The 21,470-nt window shown below is 36.6% G+C and overlaps 1 protein-coding gene and 1 pseudogene across 1 annotated transcript in view; both read left to right on the top strand.

The window, feature by feature from the left end:
- Positions 1-420: 420 nt before the first annotated feature.
- LOC107561019 (cilia- and flagella-associated protein 52-like) lies at positions 421-9,825 on the top strand (annotated as a pseudogene).
- A 4,358-nt stretch (positions 9,826-14,183) lies between these two features.
- Positions 14,184-21,470, top strand: part of LOC107561021 (ubiquitin carboxyl-terminal hydrolase 43-like) — a 63,241-nt gene continuing 55,954 nt past the window's right edge. The window contains exon 1 of the mRNA XM_016245349.1: positions 14,184-15,351. Coding sequence (XP_016100835.1) covers positions 14,758-15,351 — 594 coding nt within the window. The 5' untranslated portion in view covers positions 14,184-14,757. The remainder of the gene's footprint in view (positions 15,352-21,470) is intronic.

Consider the following 21,470-nt stretch of genomic DNA (forward strand, 5'->3'; position numbering starts at 1 on the left):
AGAAATTAGCCTACTGATTGCCACCACTGATGGACAAAATGTTTTTATAATATAAAAAATATCTGTATGACAGTATGTTCTGCAGTTTTTCCCTGCTGTGCCGAATATCTATACTTTTCAAAGTATCATATCGAAGTTAGAAATTCAAATATTGTGACAAGATTAATTTTGTAGGGTGCCACAAATTTGTTAAAATTTCCAAAGGGTGCCGCGACTAAAGAAAGTTTGGGAAACACTGGTATAAACCACCATTTTCCTGATGTCAGCTTCTGTCCGCTCTGGTGTCTCTTCTCTTGCACTTCAGTGAGGACGAAGCCCAGTGTTTCCACAGTATTTGTTCCCTGGTGTCTTACACAGACCCCAAAAAGCGTTACATTGACCAGACTTTCCTCATTTCACATGCCTCATGCATGAGCTTTGATGACCTTGCCAATAAGTGGGAATCTGGAAGCTGATAGCCTGCTCTCACCAAACCTGTTTGAGTTCTACTCTGACTGGATCATGTGGATCTTCGCTGATCTACCTTTCACTGACGCTATCAGAGTGCTGGATGTCTATCTAATGGAGGGCTACAAAGCTTTATACCGTGTAGCTCTTGCTCTAGGTCTCCGTGTCTTCACGAGTGGCCCACGTCGATGACTTCAGACAGGACATGAAGAATTTTGTGCAGAATGTGGGACGGCACAGTACTATTGGCACTCTACCTCGGAGGGCTTTTAGTAGTTGCCCACACGCAAAGAGCTGACTTATCTCTTCAATGCCAACAAGGATGCACTAATTCATAAGGACATCCACAATAAGAGGTGAGGAGTTTGTGAAGTCATGTTTTGTGTTCTCTGTAATTAATAATTAGTTCTTTACAAAAATGTTCTGAATTCCTGTGATATATAAAACTGTATTTTTGATATTGACAATAAAACTGCAACAAATATCTTTTTTTCCCCCTAAGCTCATACCAAGCTATGGATTTTCGGACCTTCAGCTCCTCTGTAGTGACTGAAACAGATGAGGGTGGTCTGGGCTTGGATTCCAGAGCGATTTGCTTTATTCAGTCCTGTGCAGCTATTCGCTACAAATGTTCATGGCAGAAGTCTCTCCTCGTAAGTTATTATAATTCTACAGAGGCACACTTACAAGAATGACACTATCAATATACAGTAACCTTATAATTTAAAAATGTTAATGTTAATGTTAAATGAGTTAATTAACTAAAATTGTTGTTTTGGTTAAATGGTTAAAATATATTAAACATACATACAGTGTAGATAATAGTAATTACTAATAAATTTCAGCAGTTATTACTCCAGCCTTCAGTGTCACATGATCCTTCAGAAATCATTCTAATATGCTGATTTCGTGCTCAAGAAACATTTATGATTATTATCACAGTTGAAAACATGTGCTGTTAATGTCACAAATTCGGTCCATGGACTTCCGTTTATTCACCACCAGAGGTCACCCTTTCCATTACATTGACTCTCGCAAAACACAAACTGTTGCATAGCACCCCGGACTACATATCCCATCATTCATTGCACGGTTTGCACACTGCACTGATTGCACTCATTGCACACAGCTGTTTCTTATCACCTCACTCACTATATAAACACCCACTCAAACTGCCATTCTCGGCTGAGTATTGTTTAGTCTGTACCCCTTTCCGAGTCTCCGTGTTTTCCTTGTTTTGCCTTGCCTGTTTTTGCGGTTTCTGATCTTTGCCTGTTTTCCTGGATTTTTCCCTCTCGTCTCGCCCCTGTGATTCTGTCTGCCGATCGGTGAACTACGCTAGCCCTAGGACTATTCTTGTGTTTTTGCCCGCCATATACCTGTTTGCCATTGTTCGACCCTGCCTGTTATACCACGTCTCTAATAAAAGCTTGCAGATGGATCCTCACGTCTCGTCAGCCCCGTTACAGTTAATATTTTTTGTGTAAACCATGATACACTTTTTTTCAGGATTCTTTGAAACAAAATAAAGTAAAAAATAATATATATATATATATATACATACAGTATATAAGGGGCACAATCCTACTGTTTTACTGTTGAAAACTGCAGATTTTTTTAATACAAAATCTTAGAGAAAATACTGAAATTGCAGTATTTTTGTTACATTTTGATTTGCTTATGCTTGGCCTCATGGCAACACAGATTTGTGGGGCTTTCTTGTCGTCTGATTGGGCTCAGAAGAATTGTGATGAAAAGGAATTTAAGTTCTTTGGCACAGGAGAGTGTTTTGTTTTCACTGTGAGTAAGTCTACATTTGCCATCTGATTCAACTGATTTGTTGAGCTTTAAACTGCATGCTACATTGTATGATATATGATTTGAGGTAAATAAATCAATTAATAATTTCATCAAATCAACTTTTCAGCTACGACCAGGAATGTAACGGTATCAGTGTACAGTGCTGCAGATCTCTGGGATGTCTAGTTCTCTGATTAGCACTCATGTGGACCGACCCACTGGGAGTCTCTCAGAATCAAAGATACGAGTCTGCATCATTCTGCCCATTTTCAAACATCAAATTCATGGCAGGAGATGATGAGACACTTTTTATTGGTGAGCTGGTTTTGTTTATCATCTCAAAAGACATGAAAGTTTTCAGCATGTAATTCAGGCTCAGGTATCCCCTATTGTTATTATAAAAACATGGCACCCGTGCTGCCTCTCAGACTAATATTTGCATGCCCTGAATGCGCATTTCACCTGCAAACGTGCTGGAACGCTGCCTATGTGTCAACATTACTGGGAAAAACAGCCTCTTCCTTAATTTAGACTAAATGTTGTGTATACACTCCTCTACATACGGCTCTTTATGTGTGCTCTCTATTCTGCAGGTGGCGATGGTGGCCACGCGCTGCACCTGCAGGCTGACCTGTCAGCTGGCTGTTCTGAACACTGTGATACGTTTGAGAGTCCACCTCTCTGCAGGGGGATGCTTCAAGATCCAGTCTCTAGAGGTGTGGAGAATCCAGCACTCTTTGTTTGTTCCACCACTGCTTTCACAGTGAAGACTGTGGAGGAAATGTGTTCACTGTCCACATATATCATTATTATTATTTGTTCTTTTTTTATTATCATTATTATTTTTTTTACATTTTTTATGTATATTTATGACTTGTTAGATTATTTTAATTTTGTTTGTACTCCAGTTGTTCACTGTATTTCTGGAATAAATAAAGTTTGTAAAGGTAGTATTCAAACAGCAGTTTATTGACTATTAATGAATAACATTAAAATAGAGAACTCTTACACCAGATGAAAAGGGATTTAAGTTCTTTGGCACAGGAGAGTGTTTTGTTTTCACTGTAAGTCTACATTTGCCATCTGATTAAATTGATTTGTTGTAAATAACAAATAAATTAATAATTTAATCAAATCAACTTTTCAGCTACGACCAGGAATTGAACGGTATCAGCGTACAGTGCTGCAGATCATGGCGGTGGTAAATAAAGGGGACATGGAAAGCAAATATTTAAATGAAAGGTGAGTAAAATACTGAGGCTTGTTGCATGAAGTCAGTTACAATGGCTACCCAAGTCTGAGCAAACACTGGTTTTTCGGCAGGGGTGGTTAACTGGCCCTCAAGGTCCACAGTTCTGAAGATTTTTACTCCAACCAAAATCAAATACACTTGAAAAATCTAATCAAAGTTTTCAGGTTTACTGAAATTACAGGCAGGTGTGTTTGATCAAGCTTGGAGCTAAACTCTGCAGAGCAGTGGTCCTCGGTGGCCAGAGTTGTTCACCCTTGCCATATCTTGCTCCAAATGAAAGCAGTTCACAGTTAAAGGTGCTATTTATGTATTTTATATAGGCTATTTAAGAAATATTTTTTATATTATGTCCTTAACACATTACACAAGCAATTATGGTTTATTAATATGAAACTTTTCATTTAAATATAAATAAACGCTTTAGAACATAAAAAGTTTTAAAAGGACTAAGTTTACATGTTTTCATTTAAGATCTTTGTGAACATATACAAATTAAGTATTACGTAAAAAAAATGAGCTTTTATTACTGACGGAAAAAACAAATAATGATCTATTAATCATCACGGTCTGTCATTGTCAGTGTTGGGGGTAACGCATTACAAGTAACGTGAGTTACGTAATCAGATTACTTTTTTCAAGTAACTAGTAAAGTAATGCATTACTTTTTAATTTAAAAGAGAATATCTGAGTTACTTTTTCAAATATTGATTGACAGCTCTCCTGTCCCCATGTTGAGAGAAATCAGAAGATGTTACTGTAGTTCTAAAATAAATATGAATATGCATTAATTCATCTCACTCACAAAAAACAAAATCACGGATTCAGTATTCCTCAAAATGAATAAAAAAATGCAACTCGGAATATGACGCAAACCTGCAGTAATTAATGTTAAACAACACAAATATCCTTTATGTATTTAATCCCATTCTATTAACCAATGTCTTTGCTTCTGACCTTCGATGATCCAGTTCAACCATGCTAATAAGCTAAAATTACTCTAGACAAACATTTGTGTGTCTTTCTTTTATTGCTGAAGTGTGTTGAAATTTCTTCTTCTGCATTCGACTGTACGGATGTAAATTTACATTCCCTTCAGCCTGAGGCTTATTCATTTCACTTTTGGTGTGAAAAGGCTTTTATATTTGCCAAAAATAAAACTTTTTTATTTTAAAAACATCAAGCAAGCCCTGTCCAGATTTTAAAAAGTAACGCAAAAGTAACGTAACGCATTACTTTCCATAAAAAGTAACTAAGTAACGTAATTAGTTACTTTTTTATGGAGTAACGCTATATTGTAATGCATTACTTTTAAAAGTAACTTTCCCCAACACTGGTCATTGTTGATTTCTACTGATTTCAGTGCCTAAACTGGTCGTTATTACAGACAGCAGACCTTCCATCCAGTTGAGTAGCGTTTCTTTTCCCAGTGATCCCTTATGAAAATTAACCAGGTATTTTTTTTTTAATTACCATTTTTTTTTTTATAACCACAGTTTTACTGCAAATACCATGGTTAAACTATGGTTAGTGTAGCAAAACCATACATGTTCGTAAGAGATTCCCCTCAATCCGTGTATCATTCGATCATTCGTTTTTTGATTTAATATTGAAAGTAGAAAAATGAGAAAACGGCTCCTTTTTCGTTTTTTTGTTTTTTTTCCCAAAAAACGAAAAACAAGAATTCAGCTTAAATTTTCGTTTTTCGTTCATGGGTGGAAAAATAAATAAACACCTTGAATATTCGATTTCTACACATGGGCGGGAATTAAACGCCCCTTTCTGCTGATTGGTCAACCGAAGATCAAACCCATCATCAGTTCTTCCGCAGAATCATGCAGCAGAATAATAGTCCTCCACTGCTGCAGTTGTAAGGATTAATAACCCATTTTATCAATTTCATATTTTTCTCATCAAACAGACTAATCAATAGCTCGACACAACTTGTACCGGGCAGAGTCTAGACAGGTCTTTCTTCTGTGTAGACCAGCGGTTCTTAAAGTGATAGGGGGTCCGAGAAATAATTAGCTATAGCCTAAATTATTTCCAGACTGTAAAGTCGCTTTTTTTTTTATCATGATACATAGGCCTACTGTGATTTATTCCAAAGTGACTTATATGATGCATTTAACGTCAAATAATCTAAATGAAGCCTTTTAAAAGACAAGTATTGGCTGTGGTTGATGTTTGTGGCATGCGCCAGAAAGATGCTCAAGGAGACCGAGACGCGCTAAACTCTCATTCAGTGACTAATAATGGTTAACTTATCATTTGTAACAGCAGTGTTCAGTTGGAGGGAGGGGTGACATCAGTGACCCTGCGTGGGGACAGACAGCAGTTCTACGTCGGGACAGAAGCAGCACAGATCTACAATTTAGGCTACACTGACTTCAAACCAGAGCTTATTGCTACAAATCATAACAGTGCTGCAAAGGATGTGGCCTTTCCTTTGTGAGTGAAACAACTTCAGTGCTTTGTGAGCACCTTCCTTCTGCCACTTGAGGGAGACATAAGCTTTATATCGGAGTCCTTAGTCAAAACCCTTCATCTATTTGTGCAAATCCTCTCCCGTCAACTCTCTTTTACTCTCAACAGTGGGACGTCATATATATATATATTACTTTATACTTAATGCTATATTACACTTTTGATCTATTAATTAGTATTTTCTAATTAAATATATATATATGATTTTTTGGACAAAATAATTTTAAATGTATATTTATATAGTTAATAGACATAGACTACAAAGTTACAAAACTCCAATATTTATTTCACAGGGTGAATTCAGTAATAAATTATACAAAAATAATTATTTATGTTTAAATTATGCACAAACGTGTTAATTGATTCATCGTTTAACATATTTGGAGTCCCAAACAATTCATTTGCAGCTGAGATAGCTTACTTTATTTGATAACTTTTTTTGTCAGCTTGGAATGATGGGAAGATTCGCGTGTTCACCCCAGAGAGTGGGAAGCTGAGTCTAATAATTCATAATGCCCACAGTATGGGAGTGACTGCCATAGCAGCGACCAATGACTGCAAGAGGTTTGTCAGAAGAAGGACAGTACAGCACATCAGATGCACATCAAAAACTCACTTTTGAGAGCTGTGCTCCTGATTTAGAATAAACACTACATTACTGTACATTGTCCCATTTTTACCAAATATGTCATGATAAATATATGGTTGTGAAATATTGATTTGAGATTAAATTTATTTATTTTTTGAGAAAAAAAGCATGCAGCGTGATAAATACATTATTGTTCAAAAGTTGGTGGTAAGTAGTTTTTTATGTACAGTACTTTTCAATACTTTTATTGAGCCAGGATGATTTAAATTGATTGAAAAAATTACAGTAAAGACATTCATAATGATACAAAAGGTTTCCCATTCAAATAAATATTTTTAAATAATAAGAAATGTTTCAGCATATTAGAATGATTTCTGAGGGAAAGTGCGACACTGAAGACTGGAGTAATGGAAAATTCTGCTTTGCCATCACAGGAATAAATTACCTTTTAAAATATATTCAAATTATATAAAAAATTATAGAAAATTGTTATAATATGTCACAGTATTACTGTTTTTACTGTATTTGTGATCAAATGCAGCTTTGGTGAGCATAAACTATGTCTTTTAAAAATATTTTTAAAAAGGTCTTTATGAAACATTTGAACTGTAGCGTACTGAACATAAGAAATTAGTTGCCTTGGATAACGGTCAAGTACACAGTTTAGCTTTCATTATACAACCATATTTGTCCATAGAAGGGCACAGTTGGCCAGTCAGAATCAAATTTTACAGAGCCATGTAAAAAGTAGAGATTATTTATTTTTGTAGAATGCAGAATAAATGTATGCCTTGACATCTCGTTGTAATGAAGGTGAGAGTCTGGGAGATATTCCAGAACACATATCGGCTCATTGAGATCATGAAGGAGCACAAAGCTACGGTTAACTGCATTAAGATCAAGAGTAACGACAAGGAGTGTGTGACGGCCAGCTCTGATGGAGCTTGCATCATCTGGGACCTGGTGTAAGTTTGAAGAGCATCAAATCATAGATAATTAATGTAGACATACTGAGGGAAAGTTCTTGCCCACAAGTTCTTCCTCTGTGCACAAGCTTGTCATGTGTTAAAAAGTTAAATCAACCACCCTCACATGAACCAAACATTCAAAGTGCAGATTTGCTTTGTGGAAAAACATTCTGTTTGATGTAACCCTTCACCATATTTGTCTGTGTTCTTCTCATTTCCCATCCAGGAGGTTTGTGAGGAATCAAATGGTCTTGTCCAACACCCTGTTCAGTGCTGTATGTTACCACCCTGAGGAATTCCAGATCATCACCAGTGGCACTGACAGAAAGGTACAAGGCTAGACCGATCTAGACTGATGTACTGGCATGTGTTTGAGAAAAATGTGGCCAGAAAGAAAGAGTGACAGATAGGTGAGAGAGTAGACAGAAAGAAAAAAAAACTGATAGATACTGTGTGCACAACAACAAGCTGACAGAAAGCTCTCCCAGTTTCCTGTGGACGTAGTATGATCTGCTCATTCTACTCCGTGCCAAATAGTCCATCTGCTAGTCTTAGGGCACAGCATCAGTGCCCATTTAAAGACCGCAGTTTATTAGCATACATGTGTGCTGCTGTGTATTAAACATATGTCCATCACACAAAAGAAGAGGAAAGAATGAGACCCTTAGAATCTGTAGGAAAAAAAAAAGAGTAAAGATTTTAGAGCATGGAGCTGTTCTGTTTTATTTCAAGATCTTATATTTTTGGCAAGTAGCACAACTTATTATCAACAATGGTATTAAAGGAAAGTGTGCAACATTTTGATTAAAGAATTGCTGCAGTTGGACAAAGAACAAACCTGTTTGGTTTACATGTACCATCTAATAGCAGTAATTAATAATACTCCAGACTGTAGCCAAATAAACACAAATGTGAATCCATTGTTGTCCAGGAAAAGCAGCCAAATCCGGAACAGTAGGTACAGTACTTGAAAGGACACAATACTGGGGTCATGCCGGATATCCAGTGCTGGCGCAAAGCCTGCTGGGAAAAAGCCATCTTAATGAGAAGTTCCAGACCTGCTCTGTCTGCAGTTCGAACAGTGCTCAAACCTTTTAAAACTTGATAGAATTACTTTTTTTGTTATTTGTTTTCAGCACAGTATCATAAGTATGAGGTTTGATACAGTCTGATTGTATATTTTAATGAATGAAAATAACTTCTGTTTCTTTTTCTTTTTTAATGAATAATCCAATTATCTAAAAAAGAGAATGCTATGTCACATCAGTGAACATCTCCATTACTGCTAAAAATGCAATCAGTGGTCACAACTCACCAGGAATTCGATTTATGTAATATCTGTTGTATACAGGTTCAGATGCAACAACCCAAGACCAAAAACAAAGGCTTAGAGCCGTTTGTTTTTTCTTATGTTGCACTATAACAAATTACATCTTGATATTTCTGTTGCGATTACATCAGTTCTTTGCTGAGTGCATGCTGAGAAATTACATTGTCTTTCTTTCTTTTTTTTTCATTATTTGAATTGTTGCTGTCTTATCAGATTTGTCATCCATCTTTGTGGATTTTTTAATCTGATTTTTATTTTATTTAATTAACATGATTATGTATTTATTTATTTTTCCACCGTTAAAACTAAGATCTAGACCAGAATAGGACATTTGAAATGCAATTTTACCTTTGAACAGATTGGCTACTGGGAGGTTTATGATGGTTCAGCAATCAGAGAACTCGAGGGCTCCTTGTTTGGAGCTATAAATGGCATGAGCATTTCTGAGGATGGAAAATATTTTGTGACTGGTAGGTACCTTCGGTATCTTTTCACATACAGAGTCATTCTTCTGTCATATGGCGGATGTAACAGAAACAACAGGTGGCACAATAAACAATATAAACAGAAGTATTTTTAACTGTGCCAAAAAGTATCATTCGCGAAACAGTTGGATAAATGTCTCCTCACCAGGTCTAAATAAACACTTGCAGAATTCAAACTGATCCCGGCAGTTATTTTTAAATGAGTTTCACAGTTTGAGTTGATGATGTGCTAATCTAACATTTCTGTTTTTAGTGCATATTCATGTCGCTTTCTGCACTTAATCTCTCTTTCAGGTGGAGATGACAAATTACTGAAGCTCTGGCACTATTCTGATGGTGAAGTGACCCATGTTGGCATCGGGCACAGTGGAAGCATCACAAATGTGAGGATCTGTCACAACAGCAGATATATTGTCAGCACCAGTGCCGATGGAGCTATCCTGAGGTGGAGATACCCACAAACCTCATAGAACCCTAAACAGTGAATAATGGATATAATGCAGTTCAGATATACATTTGCACTGACTGTCTTTAACAAAGAAATTTATTTTTGTTATAAAACTTACATTTGTCCTTTACTAAAGATTTAGGAACCAACAAAATCGATGTTACAATGTCTGTAAAATATTTAGGAGCAAATGCATTTACAGTGTATGGCCCTTTGGATTTATTTAGTATATTTAAAATATAATATTACAAACTTCAGGGGAAAACCCAGAAATGACAAATGGTTACCTTCCGTTCCTTTTTCTTGCAAATAATTGTATTGGAAATTAGGTTATGAATTCTTGCGAGATTTAAAGGTACCATTAAACAGTCCAATTCCAGTCATTTCATTGAAATAAAGCAGCCTAGAGCCCCAGTTTCTGAGGACTTTTTGTGAACTGCGCTGTCAGCTAATATATCACCTGAGAAGCTCCAGAGAGCTGCCGGGGGAGGCTTGGAGAAGTACAGCACGGTGTGTGAACCCAGCATCTGGATGTGCCTGTCCCAAATTTCCTCTCACCTCAGAGGAACAGACTCAATAATGAATATCTTAACCCCTAACAGTAAGGATATTCGGCCACATAAATTTTCAGAAAAGTGGATGCTCTGCTTAATTAAATATATATATATGATTTTTTGGACAAAATAATTTTAAATGTATATTTATATAGTTAATAGACATAGACTACAAAGTTACAAAACTCCAATATTTATTTCACAGGGTGAATTCAGTAATAAATTATACAAAAATAATTATTTATGTTTAAATTATGCACAAACGTGTTAATTGATTCATCGTTTAACATATTTGGAGTCCCAAACAATTCATTTGCAGCTGAGATAGCTTACTTTATTTGATAACTTTTTTTGTCAGCTTGGAATGATGGGAAGATTCGCGTGTTCACCCCAGAGAGTGGGAAGCTGAGTCTAATAATTCATAATGCCCACAGTATGGGAGTGACTGCCATAGCAGCGACCAATGACTGCAAGAGGTTTGTCAGTGGAGGGGGAGAAGGACAGTACAGCACATCAGATGCACATCAAAAACTCACTTTTGAGAGCTGTGCTCCTGATTTAGAATAAACACTGTACATTACTGTACATTGTCCCATTTTTACCAAATATGTCATGATAAATATATGGTTGTGAAATATTGATTTGAGATTAAATTTATTTATTTTTTGAGAAAAAAAGCATGCAGCGTGATAAATACATTATTGTTCAAAAGTTGGTGGTAAGTAGTTTTTTATGTACAGTACTTTTCAATACTTTTATTGAGCCAGGATGATTTAAATTGATTGAAAAAATTACAGTAAAGACATTCATAATGATACAAAAGGTTTCCCATTCAAATAAATATTTTTAAATAATAAGAAATGTTTCAGCATATTAGAATGATTTCTGAGGGAAAGTGCGACACTGAAGACTGGAGTAATGGAAAATTCTGCTTTGCCATCACAGGAATAAATTACCTTTTAAAATATATTCAAATTATATAAAAAATTATAGAAAATTGTTATAATATGTCACAGTATTACTGTTTTTACTGTATTTGTGATCAAATGCAGCTTTGGTGAGCATAAACTATGTCTTTTAAAAATATTTTTAAAAAGGTCTTTATGAAACATTTGAACTGTAGCGTACTGAACATAAGAAATTAGTTGCCTTGGATAACGGTCAAGTACACAGTTTAGCTTTCATTATACAACCATATTTGTCCATAGAAGGGCACAGTTGGCCAGTCAGAATCAAATTTTACAGAGCCATGTAAAAAGTAGAGATTATTTATTTTTGTAGAATGCAGAATAAATGTATGCCTTGACATCTCGTTGTAATGAAGGTGAGAGTCTGGGAGATATTCCAGAACACATATCGGCTCATTGAGATCATGAAGGAGCACAAAGCTACAGTTAACTGCATTAAGATCAAGAGTAACGACAAGGAGTGTGTGACGGCCAGCTCTGATGGAGCTTGCATCATCTGGGACCTGGTGTAAGTTTGAAGAGCATCAAATCATAGATAATTAATGTAGACATACTGAGGGAAAGTTCTTGCCCACAAGTTCTTCCTCTGTGCACAAGCTTGTCATGTGTTAAAAAGTTAAATCAACCACCCTCACATGAACCAAACATTCAAAGTGCAGATTTGCTTTGTGGAAAAACATTCTGTTTGATGTAACCCTTCACCATATTTGTCTGTGTTCTTCTCATTTCCCATCCAGGAGGTTTGTGAGGAATCAAATGGTCTTGTCCAACACCCTGTTCAGTGCTGTATGTTACCACCCTGAGGAATTCCAGATCATCACCAGTGGCACTGACAGAAAGGTACAAGGCTAGACCGATCTAGACTGATGTACTGGCATGTGTTTGAGAAAAATGTGGCCAGAAAGAAAGAGTGACAGATAGGTGAGAGAGTAGACAGAAAGAAAAAAAAACTGATAGATACTGTGTGCACAACAACAAGCTGACAGAAAGCTCTCCCAGTTTCCTGTGGACGTAGTATGATCTGCTCATTCTACTCCGTGCCAAATAGTCCATCTGCTAGTCTTAGGGCACAGCATCAGTGCCCATTTAAAGACCGCAGTTTATTAGCATACATGTGTGCTGCTGTGTATTAAACATATGTCCATCACACAAAAGAAGAGGAAAGAATGAGACCCTTAGAATCTGTAGGAAAAAAAAAAGAGTAAAGATTTTAGAGCATGGAGCTGTTCTGTTTTATTTCAAGATCTTATATTTTTGGCAAGTAGCACAACTTATTATCAACAATGGTATTAAAGGAAAGTGTGCAACATTTTGATTAAAGAATTGCTGCAGTTGGACAAAGAACAAACCTGTTTGGTTTACATGTACCATCTAATAGCAGTAATTAATAATACTCCAGACTGTAGCCAAATAAACACAAATGTGAATCCATTGTTGTCCAGGAAAAGCAGCCAAATCCGGAACAGTAGGTACAGTACTTGAAAGGACACAATACTGGGGTCATGCCGGATATCCAGTGCTGGCGCAAAGCCTGCTGGGAAAAAGCCATCTTAATGAGAAGTTCCAGACCTGCTCTGTCTGCAGTTCGAACAGTGCTCAAACCTTTTAAAACTTGATAGAATTACTTTTTTTGTTATTTGTTTTCAGCACAGTATCATAAGTATGAGGTTTGATACATTCTGATTGTATATTTTAATGAATGAAAATAACTTCTGTTTCTTTTTCTTTTTTAATGAATAATCCAATTATCTAAAAAAGAGAATGCTATGTCACATCAGTGAACATCTCCATTACTGCTAAAATGCAATCAGTGGTCACCACTCACCAGGAATTCGATTTATGTAATATCTGTTGTATACAGGTTCAGATGCAACAACCCAAGACCAAAAACAAAGGCTTATAGCCGTTTGTTTTTTCTTATGTTGCACTATAACAAATTACATCTTGTAATCGTTTATGAACCTCACAATATTTATCATAATCTATGCTTACACTAGCTCCCCGAGCAACCCCCCCCAATTGTCCACTACAACATTGGAAGGTCCCATGACTTTTCCAGTTGCTGCGATTTACAGGAAATAAATAAATTAAAATATCATATTTTATTACAATTTCTACTTGATAAAATGTTTTAGAGCTTGGCATAGCTAGAAAACGGTTAAAAATGCCATGGAGTTTTAGAATTAAGAATTCTAAAGGTCTAGAAAGCACATTTTTAAAATTAGGCTTTTTCAGGACAACAGGAAGGGAAAAAAGTTGCTGAAAAGGTGAATTAAAATAAGAAACATTTTGATTTTTATATGTTTTGGCTTATTTTAATGGCATGTCTTTAAATAATTTGAAGTTATCTTCAGGCCGCATAAGGGGCACCGAATTGAGTCAATAATTTAGAAGCACAAGGATATATATATATATATATATATATATATATATAAATGAATAATCCTCAGAATATTTAACATCATCTGCATTTACACAAATATTCTGAATATAGAAGAAATATTCTGGTATTAATGTAAGTTATTCATAAACTGATTATTAAAATATTCCGGTTTAGATAGACTCATTTGTATAAGTAACATGAACTACATATTGCATATTATCACAATACTGTGTGCTAGTGTGAAGGAGAATTATTGAGTTCATTAAAATACTGTCCAAACTGCAGCAAAATCGTTTGAAAGAGCGAGTTTTTTTTTTTTTTCAGATTATGTTGTTATGTGTTAACGGGAATATTCCAATAGCTTGTACCATATACAATCTTTTAAAGAAGGCTTTATCTGAATGTGGACATTAATTAGAAAACAACGATAATTAAATACATAAAATATGCAATGTCTATTTGTGTTTGGAGGGCAAATATTGGTGAGCAGCGATGAAGCAGGTAAATAGCTACAGGTGTAAATAAACTTCCGTTGGTGGATTATTCATTTCCACATGCATTTCTCCCAATACGTGTTCAAAGTAAACCAGGCTAATAAGATTCATAGTGGGAGGGTAGAAAGGCGTGTATCTACCATTCAGACGCACATACTCCAACCAAGCCAGAGAAAGAGGGAGCGGGCGAAAAACGGCCAGTAATGGTCATCCACACACAAGTCCACTGTAGGTGTGGTGTAGAGAACAAGAGTTGTGTCTGAGGCATGGAGTTAAGACTAGTGTAATTCCAGGTGCGTACGAGAGCGTCATGGAGAAAGCGAAACGAGCGCAGCTGAGATCAGCGCTAGGGAACGCCGTGGACGCGTTAGTCATCAGGAGCCTCGGCGCAGACACCGGCGCCTTTTACAGTCTGCTTTTCGTCGTCGTGATGCTTTAGTGATGTAGATTTTCGAGACGCACAGGCGGGAGCGCCGTGTCTTCAGTTCACACCATAGTGCACTTGTTTCTCTACTGACTTCCACTGATCGGTTTGGGTGAAACAACAGACTAAACATGGATACGCCGAGGGAAACCAGGAAACAAACAATCAAAGCCAAATCAGCCAAGCGCAAGAATAAGACGCACAAGTCCCAAAAGCTGTTCAGAAGGAAATCGTTAAAATCGCTTGGAAATTTTATAAGCAGGATTGTCAAAACTTTGGGCACTTTGGCACACTTGGGGGACGCAGACCAGCCGGACGCGGCGGCGGAGGATGATGATGGTGGGTTTGGAGACACTCTGAGCGCCCACAACTCTGGGAATTACAGAGAGACCTCGGTGAGGAAGACCGCTGCGCCCTCATCTTCTTATGGATCTGTCAAAGAAAGACTGTCCTGGAGCTACGGCGAGAAAACGCCGGGAGTGCAGGGTCTGAAGAATCACGGAAACACCTGTTTCATGAACGCCGTGGTGCAGTGCTTGAGTAACACGGAACTTCTGGCAGAGTATTTGGGTCTGGAGCAGTATAAATGTGAATTAAATGAGCGGAGGATCAACGGGATGATGAGGAACGAGGAGGTCAGAGGGGAGGTGACGGAGAAGCTGGCATCGCTAGTTAGGGCGCTCTGGACGCTCGATTACACGCCTCAGCTGTCGGTGGAATTTAAGGTGAGTTTCGATCCATTTACAGAACACGAACGCCCCCCTTAAGCAAGTGTAGATAGCTTCTTTGAAAGAACGTTTGCTTTTTTCAGTATAGAGTGGAATCGTTTTATTTGATTCAAACTGAAGCTAAGATCAACAGGTAGATTTGACGGAGAGACTGATTTAGAGAGCCATTTAAAAGATTCTGTAAGGATCCGAGTCAAATGAGCTAGATCGCTATTTTGACTCGGATCTTAATGAATCCGGTTCTTAAAATCGGTCTGAACGATTCGTTCATTAAATGGACTGAATTGTTCCCGAGTTGGGCGTACTGAACCTATAAGCTTTCGGACATTGATGTGGGTTCACTGGCTAGCTAGCACAGTGACGCAAATGACTAGACTTCCTCATCACTAATTCAAAAGTCCACAGTCCAGAATTTGGTGGAAGTGGGAGGGGCTTAGAGTAGGAGGCGACAGGTGAATCACCTGTCAACAGTTCGACCAACTGGTTTTGCAAGATTGCAGAATGTTTTTAATTGTCAAAAGGAGTTATGTTAGAAAAACAGCAGGCTAATTTGTTTTTATTCTCTTTTTTTTCTTTTCACAAGAATGCAAATAGATTTTCATGTTGCGTACTGACAATGACACTTTTAAGCATTATGCATTTAAAAGCAATCAGATTAGCAGGATAAGAATTCTGTCATCTGCTAACAACAATCATAGATTGCTCACAGCTATTTAGTTGTGTGCATATGCCTTGAAGGCACAGTATCTACAGTCTTGTAATGCTTGTGCAGAGACAGAGAGAGAGAGCGCGCTGCACATTAGTTCAAATTCTTAACAGACTTTGCCCCTGGTGTTCCCTTTCATTCAGATCTACCCGGTTCACTGTGGACAGTTTCAGCTGTCTATAGACCTCATTATCTTACAGTATCAAATGTATCCAAATGTACTCTTTTAAAAGCCAGCCTCTCCCAGAATTTCACTGTATAAGCAATTATTGTGTAACATTATTTAAGAATACTGTAAGAATGTCTTCAGTGTATTTAATGACAAATTGAAAAGTCTCTCTTTGTTTGTGTGTGTGTGTGTGTGTGTGTGTGTGTGTGTGCAGGTTTATCCTCCATGGTGGAGGATAAACTAAGATGCATGTTTCTGATAACTGTCCCATTTCCATGCATTCCTCTTAACTTCTCAACAACACCTTTTTTCAATTTGAATATATATTATATAACCAATGTAATTTTAGTTCCTCTGCACTTCCATATAGAAACAGATTGCAATATGATATATAACATAATATTAATAGTTGTATTAGTAATAATTAATCAAATTCCATGCTTGTCTTGTTTACGGGGTTTGATATTGAATACAGTAAAGACATGAAACTGTGTGGTAGAGACCACAGTGGATATTTAGTCTCTGAGGTGAGGTGATAAATGATGACGGTGAGGAGGAAGGGCATCGCTGATGGTCAGGGGAAAGAGAATAATACAGCGTCTGGAGATCAACAGAAATGAATGACTGTCCTCCATATGGAGAAACAAGACAGACTTGATTACTTTTATCTGTCTCTCTGTTTTCCTGCTCTCTGATTTTCCTTCCTTCCTGTCTGCCTCTAAATCAGGGGTGTCAGTCTCAACACCCTCTCATGGCAATTTGTAACTATTCTGAATAGTTGGGCGAATGGATGGCAAAGTAATTAGTATGAATTTGTACATCTCATTCATATGTTTTTGTACGATCTGATTTCGCCCCACTGGCAGTTTAGGACTGGACCTTCATGCTTATTATTTTCTAAAAATTGTATGTTTCTGTACAAATTTGTACGAAAACATTGAGACATTGATCTCTTGATATCTGGTTGCATGCAAATAAAAAAAAACAAAGTGCAGAATGAGCTTTATGCTTTGTGAAAAATATTGTGGTAAAACAAATGGAAACTTACATATTACAAATAGGGCCTACATAATAAATTTGCAACTTGCCTTACTTTTTAGTATTAAAAATACCTTTGTAGTATTAACCACGCTCAAAATTGTACAGCTTTTTACTTAACAGAGTCAAATTTGTATATAATCTGTCCACCTTATTGCTGTTAGCAACAAATTGGGAAAAAAAATTGGAAAAAAGAAATGGCTGGCTCTGGGACAGTTGCATGATGTGTGTAATTAAAAGAATGACAAATTAAGACAAAGTTAATCTGTCCTGACGTACAAGTAAAATTTAACATGTTGAATATTTCATACTAAGAAACAATATGGACAACATATTGTTGCTTTCTTTTCACCATGTTTTTACTTTTCATTTTTACCCTCAAATCATCCCACAGGTCAGATTGGATTCCCCAGTGAGCCATATTCAGCCCACTGGCTATGTCTTTGACACCTCTGGTCTAAATGGAAAAAGCTAGTCGATTCTAAAATGAAAAGAAGAATGTAGTAAAGGCACATTCCTGTCTGGTAAGCTTAAGAATAGGAGAGAAACTCTGCTAGAGGTGCTGAAGCTGAGGTTATGTAATGCCGTCATTCATCATGTTGCTTAGTGAATTGGAAATGGAACTAAGACAGGTCCGTATTAACCTGCTAGACTTGTTTGTCATTCTTGTGTAAGAGAAGGGAGAGGGTTGTCCTCGGAAGGAAGTGAATGGAGACCAGTAATTTATGTCTAAACTCATTCTCACACAAATTATATTAGCTGCTGTTTAACCTTTGGAACAGAAATTAAATATTTTACAGTTTACAGGGTTTCAAAGTCTCTATGCTGTTATGTTTAGCGACTTATATGATGTTCAAACAGTCTGTTGCAGTATGAAAGGGTTAATTGTTGATCCATCACTTGCTTGCAACCAGTTGTGAGGAAGAAAGTCAAACTTAGTCAGTTGAATTTAAATCTGTTAAAGGGGTCATATAATGCTTTTTTAAAGATCATTATTTTGTGTATTTGGTGTAACATAATATGTTGACATGCTTTAATGTTCAAAAAACACATTATTTTCAAATACTGTACATTATTGTAGGTCCTCTATGCCCCGCCTCTCTCAAACGCTTAGTTTTCTACAAAGTCCCTCCTTCCGACAAGTGCAGTCTGCTCTGATTGGCCAGCTGACCCGGTGCATTGTGATTGGCCGAACACGGAAAAGCGCTCGTCGGAAATGTAACAACACCTTACCATAATCGCAAGCTTCATCTTTCAAAATAAATGTAAAGAGAGAGCCCGAAAGGGGAACAGAGTTGTGTGACAGACACAGTGATGAAGCTGGTATGTGTTTGCAGTACACAAGCCACAGTTAAGACAGCTGACTCCACTGTGATGAACAGTCAATAGCAAATACTTAAACTAATAACAGAACAGTAGCTGATTCAGAAGCTCCAGATTGTCATAGCAAAGTCAGAATTACCTCCTCTCCTAGGTTCACGAAACGGTCGTCCATAAAGTGCATTGCTGTTCTGTTGTAAGTAATCTTAAAGATTCCTAAATGCATCTACTTTCGGAAGGCCAAATAAAGTGCTTTTGCTTTCGTCTAGAAACACACAGCGTCTCCCTGACATGCTGCTTCAACACTAACTGCGGTTACTGAAACCACGCCTTCTTTCTTTGCGTGCACATTTGGGCGGCAGTGAATGCCCTTAAAGGAAAAGTACACCCAAAAATGAAAATTCTGTTGTCTTTTACTCACCCTCACGTCATTCCCAACTTGTATGACTGACTTTCTTCTGTGGATGTTTTGAGAAATGTCTCAGTGTTTTTGATTTTGTTGTCCATACAGTGGTAGTCAATGGTAGCAAAAACTGTTTGGCTAACAACATTCTTCAAAATACTGTCTTTTGTGTTTTGCAGAGGAAATAATGCATACAGGTCTGGAACAACGTAGGTGTGAGTAAATATTGACAAAATGTAGTTTTTTTCTCTTTAAGTCATTGAGTTGAACTTGAGAACCAGAACAGCCATATTTGTAAATGAATCATTCAGACCAGTTATAACTTCACTGAAATGATTCCTATTGTAAGAATGACTAGTTCACGAATCAGACAACTTCTCTCAATTACAGCTGGTTTCTTACACAAGGTTTTGTATGGCTTTGGAAGACTTAGAATATTGCACAAGTTGCATGAACCCCTTTTATGGTGATTTCCATTCATTATAATTCATTACAAAAAAGAGCTACCATCTTTAAAGCTTGACATGAGGGTGAATAAATGAAGACTGAATTTTCATTTTGGGTGCACTATTCTTTTTATACAGTTGAGCAAGCATCATAACAGTGATAAGTGTTGTTCATTTTGTAAATCATTTTGAACTGGTTAATGTAATACTGAAACCATATGAAATGGCATAAATATTTCCTTTGAGGAGTGAAAAATGCAATATTTGAGGATTTTTTTGTCTTTCTTAAGATAAGAAATCTGCAAAATGAGGTGCCATTAGAGTAGCAGTGCAGAATTTATATTACTGAGCAACCCATATATTTCTGGTCTTATTGAAGCTTTGTGATTCCCAAAATCCGCTTCTGTCCCAGATCAATCCAAATATGATAAGCAGATAAGGAGATTATTATGATCTGATTATGACATTATGCTAATGTGCTCAGATTTCTTTTCGTAAGTTTAACCTGTTCTTGTTGTCTGTCTTTGTTTAAAAGTCACGCAGGACATTTTGTAAATGTTAGTTTTTAGGCCTCAATTCATTGACTACAAATCAAGTTTAAACTGTGACTTTTTAAGGTGGAAAATTTCTCTTCAAGTCAATTTATGGAGTCATAATCAGGTGTTTTGGAGCTTAAAATATCACTTTTTAGAACTAACAGTACCTGCAACTAAACTGCAAATTAAATAATACCTCACCTGTATGTTTTCAGAATATTGGTGATATACTGTATATTATTCATACAAGAGTTAAGAGCCGTTTACAACAAAAAAACAAATTGTGACTATAAGGCTCTGTTTACACCTGGTATTAGGATGTGTTTACGATCACAAGTGAATGACACTAAATACAGGTATAAACGCATGTAGCTTGTCCACTTTCGACGACTTCCAGAGTTAGCTGAAGACACATTCAGTTGGGATTGCTTTTGTAGTGTAGACACTTGTGGTTGAATGTGTTTAAACAGCGACAAATTACCTACTTGCTGCCCACCGAACACATGAGCGTTCTAGGACGTGTTTTAAAAAACAAACCAAAACAGTCGATTCTAACTTTGCTATGTTGTGCCAAAACACACGGGTTATGACCAAAATCACCGTTACCAATTGTATCGTTTCCTTTTTCTGCTCACTCGTAAGCAGCGCAATGGCTTCATTCAATCATTTTTATGTGCTACACTCTACGCTTCTGCGAAAAGAGTTAAGAGGGAAGGGTTCTAGATGAAATCCGAACACAAGTGGTTTAAAACGCATGTTAAGATCAGGTTTTAACAGTGCTGCATCTTGGTTGACCACTTAAAATCTGATCACTGAAAACGCATCAAACAGGGCCTAAGATAACTATAAATAACTGTATTAGCGTTAACATCAACGCATGTTAAACAATATTCTTTGTTGTATTTTCTTGTTGTATTGTTGTCAAAATAACGGAGTTCCTTTGGATTTTTTCAGCTTTTAAGAACCGGGTTCCCCGGTAGTGGGCGGAACTAATGCGCAAACGACAATTTCATTGGCTGGTGCTCACCTATTATCGTCCCTGTTTTGATTTCAGTGAATCAGTTCGAGCGAACGCACACAACCTGATTAATATTCATGAATCCAGCAGCTCATTAATCCTTAGTGCGTTTTATACTGTTCGTATTAGTAGAATTCGTATTATTATTATTATTATTATCATCATCTTATTAGAATTATTGTTAGTGTTTTCCCATTTTTTTTTTACAGAAACACTGAGTGACCAAAAAAGCACCACCACAGTCCTAAATTCAGTTAAAATGTCTATGCATTCATACATGGTTACCAAAGTTTAATTTAATAATACTTGATTATCATAATATCATATTATAATGCTTGACTGACTGATGTTAAAAGTGTACTTTCAGATATTTAAAAAGCTGTGCCATGTTACAAACATATACAGTATATATATATATATATATATATATATATATATATATATACACACTCTATTATATGTATATATATATATATATTG

The sequence above is a fragment of the Sinocyclocheilus grahami genome, unplaced genomic scaffold (assembly GCF_001515645.1).
Source record: "Sinocyclocheilus grahami isolate Dianchi unplaced genomic scaffold, SAMN03320097.WGS_v1.1 scaffold752.1, whole genome shotgun sequence".
In the NCBI taxonomy this organism is placed as follows: domain Eukaryota; kingdom Metazoa; phylum Chordata; class Actinopteri; order Cypriniformes; family Cyprinidae; genus Sinocyclocheilus; species Sinocyclocheilus grahami.